At 48.0% G+C, this 16,085-nt stretch overlaps 1 protein-coding gene across 1 annotated transcript; it reads right to left on the reverse strand.

The window, feature by feature from the left end:
• Positions 1 to 355: 355 nt before the first annotated feature.
• On the reverse strand, positions 356 to 15,776 carry LOC119905053 (leucine-rich repeat neuronal protein 1-like). The gene is made up of 11 exons (XM_038721755.1): positions 14,456 to 15,776; positions 14,206 to 14,351; positions 13,368 to 13,469; positions 11,679 to 11,863; positions 10,948 to 11,190; positions 10,741 to 10,863; positions 8,501 to 8,623; positions 7,966 to 8,389; positions 3,366 to 3,495; positions 628 to 819; positions 356 to 516 (listed from the first exon to the last, which is right to left on the reverse strand). Exons 1-11 carry the CDS (start codon positions 14,535 to 14,537, stop codon positions 356 to 358), a joined length of 1,911 nt encoding a protein of 636 aa, XP_038577683.1. The 5' UTR covers positions 14,538 to 15,776.
• Between the last annotated feature and the right edge of the window lie 309 nt (positions 15,777 to 16,085).

The raw sequence follows: 16,085 nt of genomic DNA on the forward strand, positions 1-16,085 counted from the left end.
AGAGAGAGAGAGAGAGAGCATGAGTTAACATGCAGACAGGTGTAGAGAGAGAGAGAGAGAGAGAGCATGAGTTAACATGCAGACAGGTGTAGAGAGAGAGAGAGAGAGAGAGAGCATGAGTTAACATGCAGACAGGTGTAGAGAGAGAGAGAGAGAGAGAGAGCATGAGTTAACATGCAGACAGGTGTAGAGAGAGAGAGAGAGAGAGAGAGCATGAGTTAACATGCAGACAGGTGTAGAGAGAGAGAGAGAGAGCATGAGTTAACATGCAGACAGGTGTAGAGAGAGAGAGAGAGAGCATGAGTTAACATGTAGACAGGTGTAGAGAGAGAGAGAGAGACAGGTGTAGGTGTGCTCAGGTGTTCACCTTGGCCGTGTAGCTGATCTGAGGGTTTTCTATGTGCACAGTGGCGCTGGTCCACCGGGGCAGAGGTAGGGGGGCGTCCTGACCCACAGACGAAGATCCTCTGCTGGGATACAACTTCCACTCCAACACCACCGACTGGGCGTGAACCACTGCACAGGTACCAGTTTGAGGGATCAGAGAGGAGTCTGGATCAGTAACACCAGTCAGAAAGCCGTTCGACCTCCAGACAGAGTTCATCTATAAATATGAAATATTCCAAACCTTTGCCAGCAGCACCAGAGAGGCTGCAGCGCCGGCAGAGTTCCCCAGCCAGGGCTGCTCTCTGCTGGGCTCAGCGTCCCACCAGCTCCCCCCGACAGACCGCGACCCCGCAGACCCCTGAGAGTCCACGATCACTGAGACGCTCTTCGTGTCCGCTCCCTCCATGTTCCACGCTACACAGGTATAAACACCTGGGGGGGTATATTTAGTTTTTAAAATGTTGTTTTATTGTTTGATCTTCAGATAAAAGTTGCATGTTTTCCATGGAAACTCACACTTTCATTTATCAAAGCAGTTGCAAAATGAATCGAAGATCTACCCGAGACACTGACGAGGTTAGAAACTGAGTTTTATTTGAAATAATAATTTTGTCACTTTCAGCCTCGCAGACCTTTTGACCTTCTGGCTGTCAGTTTGTTGAAGTAGTCTGAAGAAATTTCACGCCACGCTTCCTGAAGCACCTCCCACAAGTTGGTCCTGGCTCGATGGGCCCTTCGTACGTACCGTACGCTCAAGCTGCTCCCACAACAGCTCAGGAGGGCGGAGATGCGGCGACTGCGCCGGCCGCAGCGTTCCAGACACAACACCAGCTGACTGCTTCTTCCCTAAATACCTCTTGCAGTTTGGAGGTGAGCTTCGGCTCGTTGTCCTGTTGTAGCAGGAAACTGGCTCCAATCAGGCGCCGTCCACGGGGCGTGGCGTAGCAAAATGGAGCGATAGCCTTCCTTATTTAAAATCCCTTTGACCTTCTGCAGACCTCCCTCTTCAGCAGCCCCAGACCATCACATGACCTCCGCCATGCTTGACACACGGCGTCTCCTCCAGCAGCTGTTCGCCTGTTCTGCGTCTCACAAATGTTCTTCTGTGATCCAGACACCTCAAACTTCGTCCGTCCTTAACCCTTTTTCCGATCTTCCTCTGTCCGATGTCTCTGTTATTGGCCATTCTCAGATATGGCTTTTTCTTTGCCTCTCTGCCTCGAAGCATCTTCACTGTGGACGTTGAGACTGGCGTTTTGCGGGGACCATTTAACGAAGCTGCCACAGCTGTTTCTCAAAGTCAGACTCTAGTGGACTCGTCCTCTTGCTCACTTGTGCACCCGGACCTCCCACTTCTTTCTGTTCTGGTCAGTCTGAAGGGAGTAGTGCACAACGTTGTAGGAAATCTTCAGTGTCTTGGCAGTTTCTCGCATGGAACAGCCTTCATTTCTCAGAACAACAGACTCGAGTTTCGGAAGAAAGTTCTCTTTTTCTGCCAGTTTGACACAATCGAACCCACAAACGCTGCTGCTCCAGATGCTCAACTAGCTCAAAGGAAGCAGTTTTCAGCTGTGTAACATATTCGCTCGAGGGTTTTGTAATCATCAGCCAGCCCTTCAACACGAGTACCTAATAAAATGTCCCATTAAAGGAAATGGGCCTCTGCAGATATTCCATCAAAGATCATCGTCATTTACCACATGAACAATGTCTCGACTCTGATTCATTTAATGTTGTTCTCATTGAAGAAAAATGCTTTTCTTTCAAAAAATAAGGACATTTCCAAGTGACCCGCAAAGTTTGACCGGTACTGTGAATCTAACGTTTTTTCATAGTTTGTGTGTGAATTTGCTGTTTACCTGAACATTCCTGCCAGTAAAGCTAAGTGAAGTGAAATGATGAGTGTTGGAAGATATTTTGGGGGCTTCAGTGCTGCTGTTTGCACATATTTGCTGATCTTTGTTGTTGTATATTTTTATGTTGTCAGTTATATATTTATATGTTCACAATATTCTCTAACGTTGCGTTACTTCTGCACAGACCCAGAATAATGCACATGTATATATCTGTCTGTCTGTCTGCCTGCAGCTCCTCATCACAACAGCAAAGTCCTCGTATGTGTAAAACACTACTTGGCAATAAAGCTGCTCCTGACTCTGATTACCTGCAGTAAGATCAGCTGCAGCGTCCAGTCACTGACAGATCTCTGATAAAGACGTGTGTCGGCGGGATAAAGGACTTTGGTGCCAACAGAAACATCGTGTGGGCCGGTGCGCTGATTTTAACACCGCTGTGTTTACAAACTTGCGGGACGTTTCGGGGAAACTTGTCGTTCAATCAGAAAAGTTTTGAGATTAAACTCTCCTCCGCTCGCATGTCTCGACAGCAGCAATAAGACGAGACCTCACGGTCCTTCTCTAGGTGAGCCCCGCCCCTCGGCAGCCGTCTTGGTAAGGCCTCGGGTATCTGGGATCAGGATCAGGTCTCTCTCTGAATGAGCGGCTTCTGGTCCCCATGAAACCTGCATGAATCAGCAGGAAAACCTGAACCAGGTTTATAAAGAGTTTCTCCCTGCAGGTTAGACCTGCACGAGCTTTCACCACACCCCTTCATTTACGGCGCTAGGCAGAGCGCCGGGGCGGGACGCCGTGAGCTCCTCCCACCTTGAGCTCCTCCCACCTTGAGCTCCTCCCACCTTGAGCTGATGCTAAGCTAACTGAGGTTCTGGACACAGGCGGCAGTTTCCTAACAGGTCCAGCAGTACTGCAGATCACACCTGGGGCCTTTAACGCAGGACTCTGGAGGACACGTGGAGACCTGATCTCGCTCACACACCTGCTCCTCGCCGCCGCCACGACATCTGAAACTGACGTCAGTGGAGCCACGCGATTGGCTGAATGTGTTTCCCGTGAGTGATCACATGAGGGAAATGGGACGCACCCCCTGCAGGCAGGATGTGAACATCCATTCTGACTCACCTGCGTCTGACGGCTCCGCGTGTTCGATCACCAACGCTCCGGGTTCCGACACGCGATGCTTCTTCTTCTTCCTGATTAGGCCACGCCCCTCCCCTGATATGATTGGTGCAGCCACCGCCTCTGAGCTCACCTGACCAGGAAGGAAACACAGAAAAAGGAGCGACCTCATCAGTGTTCCCTCTGAAGGACGAGCCAACATGATGAACAAGATGACCCAGAAGACAAATACAGAACATATTTAGAAAGAAGGAAATAAAATTATTTAGAAAATCTAACTACACTGAACTACACACATATAAAAGCATTATTTTATGTAATGTGCACATAATAATATTTAAGTAAGCAAACATGTGTTATTATATATCTTGTTATTGGCTTTGCTGGTTTTGATGTCGCTGATCAAAAGTTATCAAAAGAACTTTTAGTCGTTAATCATAATTTTTACTTTTGTGTCTTTACGTACAATTTTACATAAATGCCCGTAAATCTAAATCGGCTTACCAGGGTACACGCGGGAATCCTGAAGTCAAATTCAACATATTTTAAGACTTCTTAAAATACTTTGAGCTGGAACCGATTAAATCAACAGTTTTCAGATTTCCTGCGTACGGTCGGTTGTTCTGGTAAATCGGTCGATTCCCGCGACTAACGTTCCAGAGACGAAGTCGCTCCTCTCCGCCTGCCCGGCGTTATAAATAAATCCGTTCACCTGCACTTCAGCAAACACACTTTGGGACAAATAGGATTTTCACATTAAATTAAGACTTCTTAAGACCCCGCGGACGCCCTGCTTCAGCTATTGTAACCAAACTTGTCGCGTCGGCTCAGACGATCGGTCCGAGCTTCACCGAGCAGCTCTGGGATATTCTTCCACTAGAGGGCGCCAAAATATTTAACACGCCCAAAACCCAGAATTGTCTCACCAACATCTTCACAGTTTTAAGCGTTTTAAGTTTAAACTGTAAGTGTGTGAGAGAGTGAGTGTGTGAGAAAGTGAGTGTGTGAGAAAGTGAGAGTGAGAGAGTGAGAAATTGAGAGTGTGAGAGAGAGTGAGAATGAGTGAGTGAGAGAGTGAGTGTGAGAGAGTGAGTGTGAGAGAGAGTGAGAATGAGTGAGTGAGAGAGTGAGTGTGAGAGAGTGAGTGTGAGAGAGAGTGAGAATGAGTGAGTGAGAGAGTGAGTGTGAGAGAGTGAGTGTGAGAGAGAGTGAGAATGAGTGAGTGAGTGAGTGTGAGAGAGAGTGAGAATGAGTGAGTGAGTGAGTGTGAGAGAGAGTGAGAATGAGTGAGTGAGTGAGTGTGAGAGAGAGTGAGTGTGAGAGAGAGTGAGAATGAGTGAGTGAGTGAGAGAGAGTGAGAATGAGTGAGTGAGTGAGAGAGAGTGAGTGAGTGAGAGAGTGAGAATGAGTGAGTGAGAGAGTGAGTGTGAGAGAGTGAGTGTGAGAGAGAGTGAGAATGAGTGAGAGAGTGAGTGTGAGAGAGAGTGAGAATGAGTGAGTGAGTGAGTGTGAGAGAGAGTGAGTGTGAGAGAGAGTGAGTGTGAGTGTGAGAGAGAGTGAGTGTGAGTGAGTGAGAGAATGAGTGAGTGAGTGAGAGAATGAGTGAGTGAGTGAGAGAGAGTGAGTGAGTGAGAGAGTGAGAATGAGTGAGTGTGAGAGAGAGTGAGTGTGAGAGAGAGTGAGTATGAGTGAGTGAGTGAGAGAGAGTGAGAATGAGTGAGTGAGTGAGTGAGTGTGAGAGAGAGTGAGAATGAGTGAGTGAGTGAGTGAGTGTGAGAGAGAGTGAGAATGAGTGAGTGAGTGAGTGAGAGAGTGAGTGTGAGAGAGAGTGAGAATGAGTGAGTGAGTGAGTGAGAGAGAGTGAGAATGAGTGAGTGAGTGAGAGAGAGTGAGTGAGTGAGAGAGTGAGTGTGAGAGAGTGAGTGTGAGAGAGAGTGAGTGAGAGAGTGAGTGTGAGAGAGTGAGTGTGAGAGAGAGTGAGAATGAGTGAGTGAGTGAGTGTGAGAGAGAGTGAGAATGAGTGAGTGAGTGAGTGTGAGAGAGAGTGAGAATGAGTGAGTGAGTGAGTGAGTGAGAGAGTGAGAATGAGTGAGTGAGAGAGTGAGTGTGAGAGAGTGAGTGTGAGTGAGAATGAGTGAGTGAGTGAGTGTGAGAGAGAGTGAGAATGAGTGAGTGAGAGAGTGAGTGTGAGAGAGAGTGAGAATGAGTGAGTGAGAGAGTGAGTGTGAGAGAGAGTGAGAATGAGTGAGTGAGTGAGTGAGAGAGAGTGAGAATGAGTGAGTGAGTGAGAGAGAGTGAGTGAGTGAGAGAGTGAGAATGAGTGAGTGTGAGAGAGAGTGAGTGAGTGAGAGAGTGAGAATGAGTGAGTGTGAGAGAGAGTGAGTATGAGTGAGTGAGTGAGTGAGTGTGAGAGAGAGTGAGAATGAGTGAGTGAGTGAGTGAGAGAGTGAGTGTGAGAGAGAGTGAGAATGAGTGAGTGAGAGAGTGAGAATGAGTGAGTGAGTGAGTGAGAGAGAGTGAGTGAGTGAGAGAGTGAGTGTGAGAGAGAGTGAGAATGAGTGAGTGAGTGAGAGAGAGTGAGTGAGTGAGTGAGAGAGTGAGAATGAGTGAGTGAGTGAGAGAGAGTGAGTGTGAGAGAGAGTGAGTGTGAGAGAGAGTGAGTATGAGTGAGTGAGTGAGTGAGTGTGAGAGAGAGTGAGAATGAGTGAGTGAGTGAGTGAGAGAGTGAGTGTGAGAGAGAGTGAGAATGAGTGAGTGAGAGAGTGAGAATGAGTGAGTGAGTGAGAGAGAGTGAGTGAGTGAGAGAGTGAGTGTGAGAGAGAGTGAGAATGAGTGAGTGAGTGAGAGAGAGAGTGAGAATGAGTGAGTGAGTGAGAGAGAGTGAGTGTGTGAGAGAGTGAGTGTGAGAGAGTGCGTGAGAGTGAGTGTGAGAGAGTGAGTGAGTGAGAGAGAGTGTGAGAGAGAATGAGTGAGTGAGTGTGAGTGAGTGAGTGTGTGAGAGTGAGTGAGAGAGTGAGTGTGAGAGTGAGTGAGTGAGTGAGTGTGAGAGAGTGAGTGAGTGAGTGAGTGTGAGAGAGTGAGTGAGTGAGAGTGAGAGAGTGAGTGAGTGAGTGAGTGAGTGAGTGAGTGAGTGAGTGAGAGAGAGAGTGAGTGTGAGAGTGAGTGAGTGAGTGTGTGAGAGAGTGAGTGAGTGAGAGTGTGTGAGTGAGTGAGTGTGTGAGAGAGTGAGTGAGTGAGTGTGTGAGAGAGTGAGTGAGTGAGTGTGAGAGAGTGAGTGAGTGAGTGTGAGAGAGTGAGTGAGTGAGTGAGTGAGAGAGAGAGTGAGTGTGAGAGAGTGAGTGAGAGAGAGAGTGAGTGAGAGAGAGAGTGAGTGTGAGAGTGAGTGAGTGAGTGTGTGAGAGAGTGAGTGAGTGAGTGCTATGATTGGTGTATTTCTAGTGAGCCACCTTAAAAACTTCACATACTTGGCTACTTGTTGGTCAGTCCGAAATGTTTCTTATTACACGCAAAGACGCGCAATTTCCTGTTGGGCCGGCCGGAGCTTTGGACTAATAAACACCAGATTCTGATAACAGATCAAAGTTAACTGTTTTTATTCAATAAAATATTAAAAGATTATTATATAATTTTTGGGATTAAAACATTGATGTATCTTCACTAGTTGCTTCTCAGCAGCAGCAACCTCCACTGTTGTCATTAGTGTCGGTGAACACGCAGAGCTCTGTGATACTATTAATCAAAACTGGACATTAGTTGGAGAAAAGGAAGCGAGGAGGTTGAACTACCTGGTGAGTTCAGAAAACATGTGTCTGTAACTGTTTATTCCAGCTGTCGTTGTACTTTACTGTGAACAGGTTAGTGTAGCATAGCCCTGATCGAACCAAACTCCATTCAGAAAACAAACATTTTAGAAGCTGCTGACCTGCTGACAGACCTGACAAAGCATCACTTCATATGTTCAATAAAACAGCATCATGTTGTCGTTATTTCAGCATCAGTTTGATCCGTTAATTGCTGTTTAACAGCACTGCAACATGTTTACTTTGGGTTCATATCGCTGTAGTAATGGCGGGTTTGCTTTAATTGCATCATCACATTGTGTGTGAACACTCGGCGAGCAGTCCAGCGATGAAACTCACGCAAGAGAAGCGACGATTAAATTTGCGTTTGGTCTGAACTGTCGGGCTGCAAAATTAGCGTTCTGGTGGTTTGTGTGAACGGGGTGGCCTGAGTCTGAACTATTAAGCCAGTCCGTCCCTGCATGTGTGCAAATGTTTCTGCTCAACAACTGACTCTCAAACGTCGAAGTTTCCTCAAACACACCAACAGGGAACCGACCACATCACCTGGGCCAAGTTCAGCCTGACAAAACGTAGCACAACATTTCTTTAAATGGAAACAGTTGTGTTGTGCACTTGTATGAACGTCGCTGCTGATTGGATAACACCTCGGCCACGCCCACCTAACAAGAAAAAACTTACTTCAAAAGGAAATAAATCGTTAAATGCGGAAACAAACCGCTGCAAAACGTTCTGAGATTGAATGTGTACCTGCACATCTACCTGTAGCACACACACACACACACACTCGTGACCCCACCCACCTTGTCTCCAGTGGGCGTCACCCAGTAGAACTGGGGGGCGGGGTCAGCGTCCGCCCAGCACTCCAGTGTGATTGGCTGCCCGGCGCTGACGTTCATGGCAGGTGGGAAGGCGTGAGGAGAGATGTGAGGCAGGCAGCTGTTGGCCCCGCCCCCGCCGGGCCCGCCCCATGCGACCGCCACCACTTCCTGCAGCTCCCGACCGATCAGGTGATGCGGGGTGGAGCAAAGGGTGATGGAGGACTCCAGCATCTTGAGATGTGATTGGTTGCCGAGGTGAGGCCCCCAGGAGGAGAGACAGTCACACCGCAGGGGGTTGGAGTGAAGAGACACCTCCTCCAGGGAGGGCAGGGAGGAGAGGAGGTCTCCAGAGAGGAGGCTGAGCTGGTTACTGTGGAGGAGGAGAGTCCGGAGGGAGGACAGGTCACTGGGGGGGGGGGGGGGGGGGAGAGGGGGGGACAGAAACAGGCAGAATTTAGACCTTCATCATCGTCGTCGTACTGTTTGTTCATGTGCCAGACAGACTGTAGAAACACACCTGAAGGCCTGCGGGTCGATGTAGGACAGTCGGGGGTTGTTGCAGAGCTCCAGTTTGGCGATTTCTGGAAGGTTTTGGAAAGCAGCTCGCTCCACCATCAGCAGCTCCTCCATGTTGTTCAGACTGAACCAAAACAAAAGAACATTTATTATTACAAGAACAACCTGAAGCTTCTGAACACTAAAATATAAATATTTGTTAACATAAATAGTCGCACAGAAAACCTTGAGTTAAGATTTTCCTTAAAGTCTGAGTTGAGTTTTCCTTAAAATACATTCAGTTGCACAAAACACCCTCATATCTTCTCCTTAAGGATTCATTAACATGTTCTCTTAAGTATTTTTCCCCTTATCTTGGTCTTCTACTTAAGGAAGCTGTTGCACAAAAGACCTCAGCAACCAAACTAAGGGAGAGAATTTAAGGGACCTCTGGCTTTATCTTAACCGCAACACGGTGGAGTTGATGGCGACAGATGAAGAAATTTTTCGTATCCTGAGAAGAGTGTTCCGCGACCGGGAGAACCCAGTGGATACGCTAAATGATGAGTTTGTATCTGTAGCCTGCATTTACATTTACTCATTTAGCTGACGCTTTTATCCAAAGTGACTTATAATCGCTATATTTGTCAGAGGTCGCACGCCGATTCTGTGCAGCAGCCTTAAGTAAATTCCTTAGCTAAGGAGAAGTGAGTCCAGCAGGTGGCGCTGTTCCACTCTGATCACTGGTCAGGTGTTTGCCTTTACATGGAAACATCTTATAACTATAAAATCATGTTTGTTTTAACAGCATATCATATGGAGGTCCCGTTTTCAGTTCTGACTCTGGTAATATCTTTCAATCCAGAGTCTGCATCAGGACAACATAAATGTAACAGAGTCTGACGTTTCTGAAGAAAATCACCAGCAGTCTATGAGTTTAAAAGACTCTTCCAGAACTACGTTCATTGGTTTGAAAACAGCTTATTTATGCGGTAAACTACTTTCAGTTTACCGCAGTTCCAGCAAATGACAGCACTTGAACTTAGAGTAAGATATTTCTGTTTGTACTGAACACTTAATGACCTTGAGTATTTGGGTCAAGTAGTTCATGAAAGAGTCAAGAAGCTCCTCGTGGTAAGGCGCCAGGTGTGGATGAGATCCGCCCTGAGATGCTAAAGGCTCTGGACGTTATTGGGCCGTCTCAGCTTACGTGCTTCTTCAGTGTCGTGTGGAGGTCGGGGACAGTCCCTATGAAGTGGCAGACTGGGGTGGTGGTTCCTATTTTCAAAAAGGGCAACCGGAGGGTGGGCTTCACAGTTTGTTCCAGGTTGCTGGAAAAGAGACTCCGACCGACTGTTGAACCGCAGATTCTGGAGGAGCAATGTGGATTCTGTGCTGGCCCTGGAACATCGTGGGAACATTCAGTCCATATGTGCATTGAGGACTTGGAGACGGTTTACCACCAAATACACCTGGGGGGAATCCTGTGTGGGGTCCTGCAGCAGTATAGGGTACCGGAGCTGTTGCTACGGGCCATCCGGTCCTGGTATAACTGAAGTGTCTGTATTCTCAGCACAAGGTCAAACCTGTTTTCAGTAACTCTACCAAGGTTGTCCTTAGTCTCCGATCCTGTTTGGGATTTTCTTGGACAGGATCTGAAGGTCAGCCGAGGTGAGGAGAGTGTCCGGTTTGGGAACTTTCTCTGCCTTTTGCAGATGATGCGGTTCTGTTGGCTGTCTTGGACCGTGACTTTCGGCGTGCACTGGGGCGGTTTGCCGCCGACTGTGAAGCGGTTGGGATTAGGTCTGAGGTCAGGGTTCTCTGCCGGAAAACAGTGGATTGCTCGCTCCGAGTTGCGAGTGAGTTGCTGCCCCAAGTAAAGGAGTATCTCAGCATCTTCACAAGTGACGGTGAAGCGGGATGGACGGTTGGATTGGTGCGGCGTCCGTTATGGTTCAGAGGGAGCTGAGCCGAAAGGCAAAGCTTTTGATTTAGCAGTGGATCTACGTTCCAGCCCTCACATGTAGTCATGAGCTTTGGGTAGTGACTAAAAAAATAAGAATGTGGTTGTGCTGAATGAGTTTCCTCCGTGGGGGACGGGTCAGGCCAGATTTAGTATCTGCAGCTGTTCAACGTGTCATATACATAATGAACATTTAGGGAAATATAAGCGTCTGATCGTCCTCTGTATCTGAGACACCCAATGTTTAAGGACTCGGATCAAAACCACTTGATCCCTACTTTTTGCAGTTGCAGACTGACCTGAGCTCTTCCAGGTGCTGAAGGTTCTGGAAATCTCCCTGCTGGACTCGGCCGATTGGGTTCTTGTTCAGGTCCAGGAACTTCAGGTTAGGGAGCATGCTCAGAGCGTCCCGAGGAACAGACCTGCCAGGAGAACAACAGTTACATCAGCCAGAGTGAGAGGATGTTACAGAAAGGGGAAGTGAACCAGCGACCGCGCCGACACACCTGAGCCGGTTGTCGTAGAAGGAGAGGCTCTCCAGGTAGTCGAGGCCCAGGAAGGCGGCGGAGGGGACGGAGGCCAGTCCCATCCCGGCCAGCACCAGGCTGTGGAGACGGGACAGAGGCAGGAAGTTCTTCTCCTCCAGACCCAGGATTGGGTTCTCCCCGATCATCAGGATCTCCAGGGACGGCAGAGACTCAAACCAGCGACTGTCGATGGCCACCAGCCGGTTGGAGTTCAGGTGGAGCCTACAGGACCGAGCAGAGGACGGGATTACTAATCAGGATCGACTAATCATTACATATTCACTGACCCGTGAGGAACCATGGGTAAAAATGAAACAGAAGACAAAAATCTTATTTAATTACCTCACAGTGATAAATTGTGATCACATTTAGTTTTTAAGCCGGTTGTACTGAGATACAGACGTGATGTATCGAAGGAAACCTTAATAAAGTTGAGGTGAGTTGAAGGAATGCAGGTTTCCCACTAATCGGAGACCTGCTCCCCCAGACCGCAAGTCGAAGAAGATACTGAACCCCAAATTACCGTTTCTGTTGTGCTCGCTGAGGAGGTTCTAGTAATCATTCAAGAGACTGTTACAGTAATCCTTTTGGTCAGAGAGGAAGTTCTTGGGGCCCTGTGAGTGGTCCAGGAGGTCCTTCAATGACTACCTGGAGTTTGTTAAGGTTGCACTTTAAAACAGAGCTGAAAAGAAGATGTGGTACTTAGTTACCGCAGCAGGTTGGTGAGCCCAGCAAAGGCCTTGGGTCCGATGGAGGAGATGTGGTTGTGGTTGATGTAGAGCTCCTCCAGACTGGACAGGTTCCTCAGACTAAAGTCCTCCAGCTCCTCGATCCGGTTCTCCTCCAGGTACAGAGTCACCAGGCGGCCCAGAGTGGAGAGACCCATAGAGCTCACCTGGACAGAGAGAGAGGGAGAAACAGACTAAATATCACTGCAGGCTGGAGCGCTGCTTCCCAAACACAGTGTAGCACACAGACCGGTTAACGTTTAGATTTAATATTATAATATAATATCAGGTTGAAGTTAAATAATACAGCCAATAATATGTTCTTCAAATTCATTAAAAGGAGGTTATATTTAAAGTGAACAATGACTGAACAAAAACGGGACATGCTGTTGAACCACCTCCAGGTGAGTCCGCTGACAGGTGCTCTCTGTTGACACACTATATGGACAAACGCACCGGGACACCAAGGACAAAGGGGTTGAGGTCAGAGCTCTGAGCGGGCCGGTCCAGTTCTTCCACACCAAACTGGGAGAAGCGTTTCTTTATGTCTAAACGTGTAGCATTAAGATTTCCCCTAACAAAGACCACAGAATGAAAAGAGCCCCTCCCAAAAGTATTAGGACAGGGGGGTTAAATGTCAGCTGAGTCGAGTCTGATTAGTTCAGACAGCAGGGAGCCGTCATGTGACCAACTGTTCAACAGCGTGATGGAAATTTTATATTTTGCAGGGTTTACTGTTTTACCTTTTATGCTGCATTCTTCTAGGTTTATGTTTCACTGTGTGGTGTTTGATAAGTGTATTATGCTGCAGCTGGGTGAGATAGGACTTCATCTCAGGGCAGCTGGTTCCTACTGTTTCTTCACTGGCAGACTGGCTGCACCTGTAGGTCTGTCTGACCCTTTGCAAAGAATAAAACATTTAAAGGACGTCTGGATTGAATTCTTTATTTGAGAAGACTCACTAAAGGAAAATTTCCAATACAACAGCCAGCAGCTGCACCAACATGTACCCTGTTTCAGCTGAATGGAGCTAAGCAGGTTTGGGCTCATCTGGTACCTGGAGGCAGACCGCCTGGGAAAATTAGGTTCCTGCTGGAAGTGGTGCTGGTGGGTGTTAGACCGAGATCCCACGGCACTTACTGCAAAGAGTAGGGGTTCCCCAGAGTCCTGGCTTTCTCCATCTGGCCACCTCATTAACCGCCAGTGTGTTTCCTCTCCAGCTGGTGTGGTGGGTGCTACAACCTGGCGGTGGTCGAGGCGAGTGTCTCTCTGACAAACTTCGAGTATCAAGATGAGGCACTATATAAATATAATCCATCTCCCTGATGCAGGCAGAAATCTGTGTGTGCGTCTGATTGTATTTTGACGACGACCTCACACTTGGCGGGTGTGTTGCTGCGGACTCACGGGAGTGCAGCGTCGCATTTGGTGACATGTTCAAATTCTTAAAATGTGAATAAACTAGAGTACAGCGCGAGCCGCTCTGCTCTACAGCAGCGAGGGCGGGGCTTATATGCCCTGAGATAAGATTCCCCGACTACCCTCTTCCTTCTCATCATTTTCAGGATTCCAATTCAGGAAGTTCTGTACTTTCTGAGACAAAGGAGCGCAGGGCGGCGCCACATCAACCTCTGTGAAGAAACAAACAGAAGAAGAAAACGTGTGCGTTACCTGTGTGAAGTGGTTCTGTGACAGGTCCAGTTCTGTCAGGTTGGTCAGACGCTGCAGTTCGGTCGTGATGGAGGAGATGTTGTTACTCTGCAGCAGCAGCACCTGAAGCACGTCAACACAACCAGCTGGTGACTCTTTAGCCACGAACATCGTTCCATAACAAACAAACCATTTAGAAATAAACGTGTTAAATCCAATCCTCACTCTTTTAGGTTGTATATAATCACATCATGCTGCTCCTGTTTCAGATTAAAGTTAACCGTGTGAGACAAAGGTGGGAAAATCGTTGGCGGTCAGTCCAAACAGCTGTCCCAGATCTCACTGTGAGACTCGTCCACTGACAGCTGATTTAGAGTTTTGAGACCAGGACAAGACGACCGGGGTCGAAATTCAAAGCCAGGTTCTCGCACAGCGACTGTTGCTAGAACCCACAGCCAAGGGTTTAATTTCCACTGGAGAGGCGGGAACACGTCCTCCTCAGTTTTACAGTTTCAGATCCCTCCTATACGGTCAGTCACAAGCAGCTCTAGGTTCAAGTAATATGGGAGCTCCGGTAATGACCAGTTTTTGACTTGTAAGTATTGTTTACATCAACGTTCAAGTCACAATTACGGCTGGGATTTGTCTAAAACCTCTGACACTACACCTGATGTCAGCTGAAGTTTGTCTTCCTAGAAAATAACCCAGGTTTAATCTAGTGTGACCCGTCCAGTGTGACCCCGCCTCTCGCCCAATGTCAGCTGGGACTGGCTCCAGCCCTCCGCGGCCCTACATGGATAAGCAGGTGTAGATAATGGATGAGACAGAGTGATACTATTTTACTGAGCGTTACAGTTACCTGTGTGTCCGATGAAACGTTGGCTGGTATTCTCTGCAGATGGAGTTCATTACAGTCCACCGTCCTGGCCTGGTGATACACAGACTGCGGGGTGTACCAGGGCCTCGTCTCACACACGCACTGCAGAGGACACAGCACAGCGCCGCCTACAGGACACACAACCAGACCTCTATTTAAAAACACATTGATCTTCACGGACCACCCATCATGTGTCCATCTGCCGTAGATCCAACGAACAACTGTTCTTTACCTTGACTGGCCCCGCCCACTCCAGCACACACCGATGATGTCACCAGGGAGAGGAGGGGGATGACAAGGTCTGCAAATCCCATGGCGCACTGGTGGCGGAGAAGAGAGGAAGTGTTGGATGAACGGAGACTTCCTCCAGAAGGTCAGAGGGAGGCGAGTCACATCGACAGCTGGAGGGAAACACATAGGAAGTGATGTCATTAACCTCGTACCTGGTTCAAATCTCAGAGACGAGAAGAGAAGCAATGCAGAGACCACTTCTGGCTTTAGGAATCTGCTTTTCCAAGTTCATCAGTTCACTTCGGGATTCTGGATCAATTTCAGACGAATCAGCAGGATTTTGTTCTCACGTTTCACACCTCATGATGGAGGTGATGTCTCTACACCAGTTACTTATGTTAAAGTAATGTTATCTTTAGTTATGTTACAGTAATATCCTATCTAGTCATTTTATAGATCTGTTATATAGTGTACTTAGTGAGTAAGATGGCGCTGGGTATAGCTGCCTCGGTGCGCTTTGTTGTGTTTTGTTTTTGTGTGTTAATTCAGTTTTCGGCTGAGATTCCCGGAGCTCTTTCACCAGAGAGGAGCTCATGAACATCAGGGGAACAACTCCAGCGGATTTAATTCCCACTATTCTCGCGTCATCAGTGGAATTATTGGACATTTCAGTGAAGGGCTCGCTCGCTGTCGTTCGCACTGTGAAGCGCCGCAGGAGAGGAAAAAGAGCCGGGTCACTTGTGCGTCTTCGCCGGCCAACTCTCCGGCGAAACAAAAGGTGGAGGTGTCTGTTTTTATATGAACAATGGCTGGTGTAGCGACGTGACAGTGATTCAGCAGCTCTGTTCTCCTGATCTGGAATTTCTTATTAACTGTAAACCGTTTTACTCCCAACGTGAGTTTGCTTCATTCACTCGGTCGGTGTTTACATCTCGCCGCACGCCAACGTGCACGGCGCACAGCGGATACTGTGTGGAGCAGACAAACCTGGACTCCCTTCTTATTGTTCTCTATGACTTTAACAAAGGAAACCTCAGCCATGGACTCCCCAAATACAGTTTTTAACGTGTCCAACCAGAGAGGGGAACACTTTGGATCACTGCTACACCACAGTTAGCAGGGCCTATCACGCCGTCACACGCGCTCCACTGGGACACTCTGATCACGTGATGGTCCATCTGATCCTTGCTTACAGGTAAAAACTAAGGCCCCATCCACACTACTGTGTTTTCGAATTAAAACGGAGACCTTTTGCTACGTTTGCACCTCTCGTCCAGAATGAAACGACGAAAACGAAGACCTAAAACGCAGAAGTTTGGAAACGCTGCCGACCCCGTTTTGCATTTCAAAACTCCGGAGGGTGTTTTAGTGAAGACGGGCCAAAACGGAGGACTTTAGAAACGATGATGCAGCCGCTCACGCTCGGCTCTCTGATTGGGTCTTGCAAAGTAGAAACACGATGCTGCTGACCGGGTTTTTGACATCGTATTTTTATTATAATATTATGTACCGTGCAAATAACCTAAAATCGTACTGTGCATGTCGCCGTTTCCTTTGTGATGACTCCCAGTCCGTTTTCTGCCGCCACACTCCCGAGTTAGATTCAGCAACAGTCCCAGCTCGTTTTTGGT

The sequence above is a fragment of the Micropterus salmoides genome, unplaced genomic scaffold, assembly GCF_014851395.1.
Source record: "Micropterus salmoides isolate LMB-PRFRI ecotype aquatic unplaced genomic scaffold, ASM1485139v1 Ms_hic_scaffold_16, whole genome shotgun sequence".
NCBI classification, from domain to species: Eukaryota; Metazoa; Chordata; class Actinopteri; order Centrarchiformes; family Centrarchidae; genus Micropterus; species Micropterus salmoides.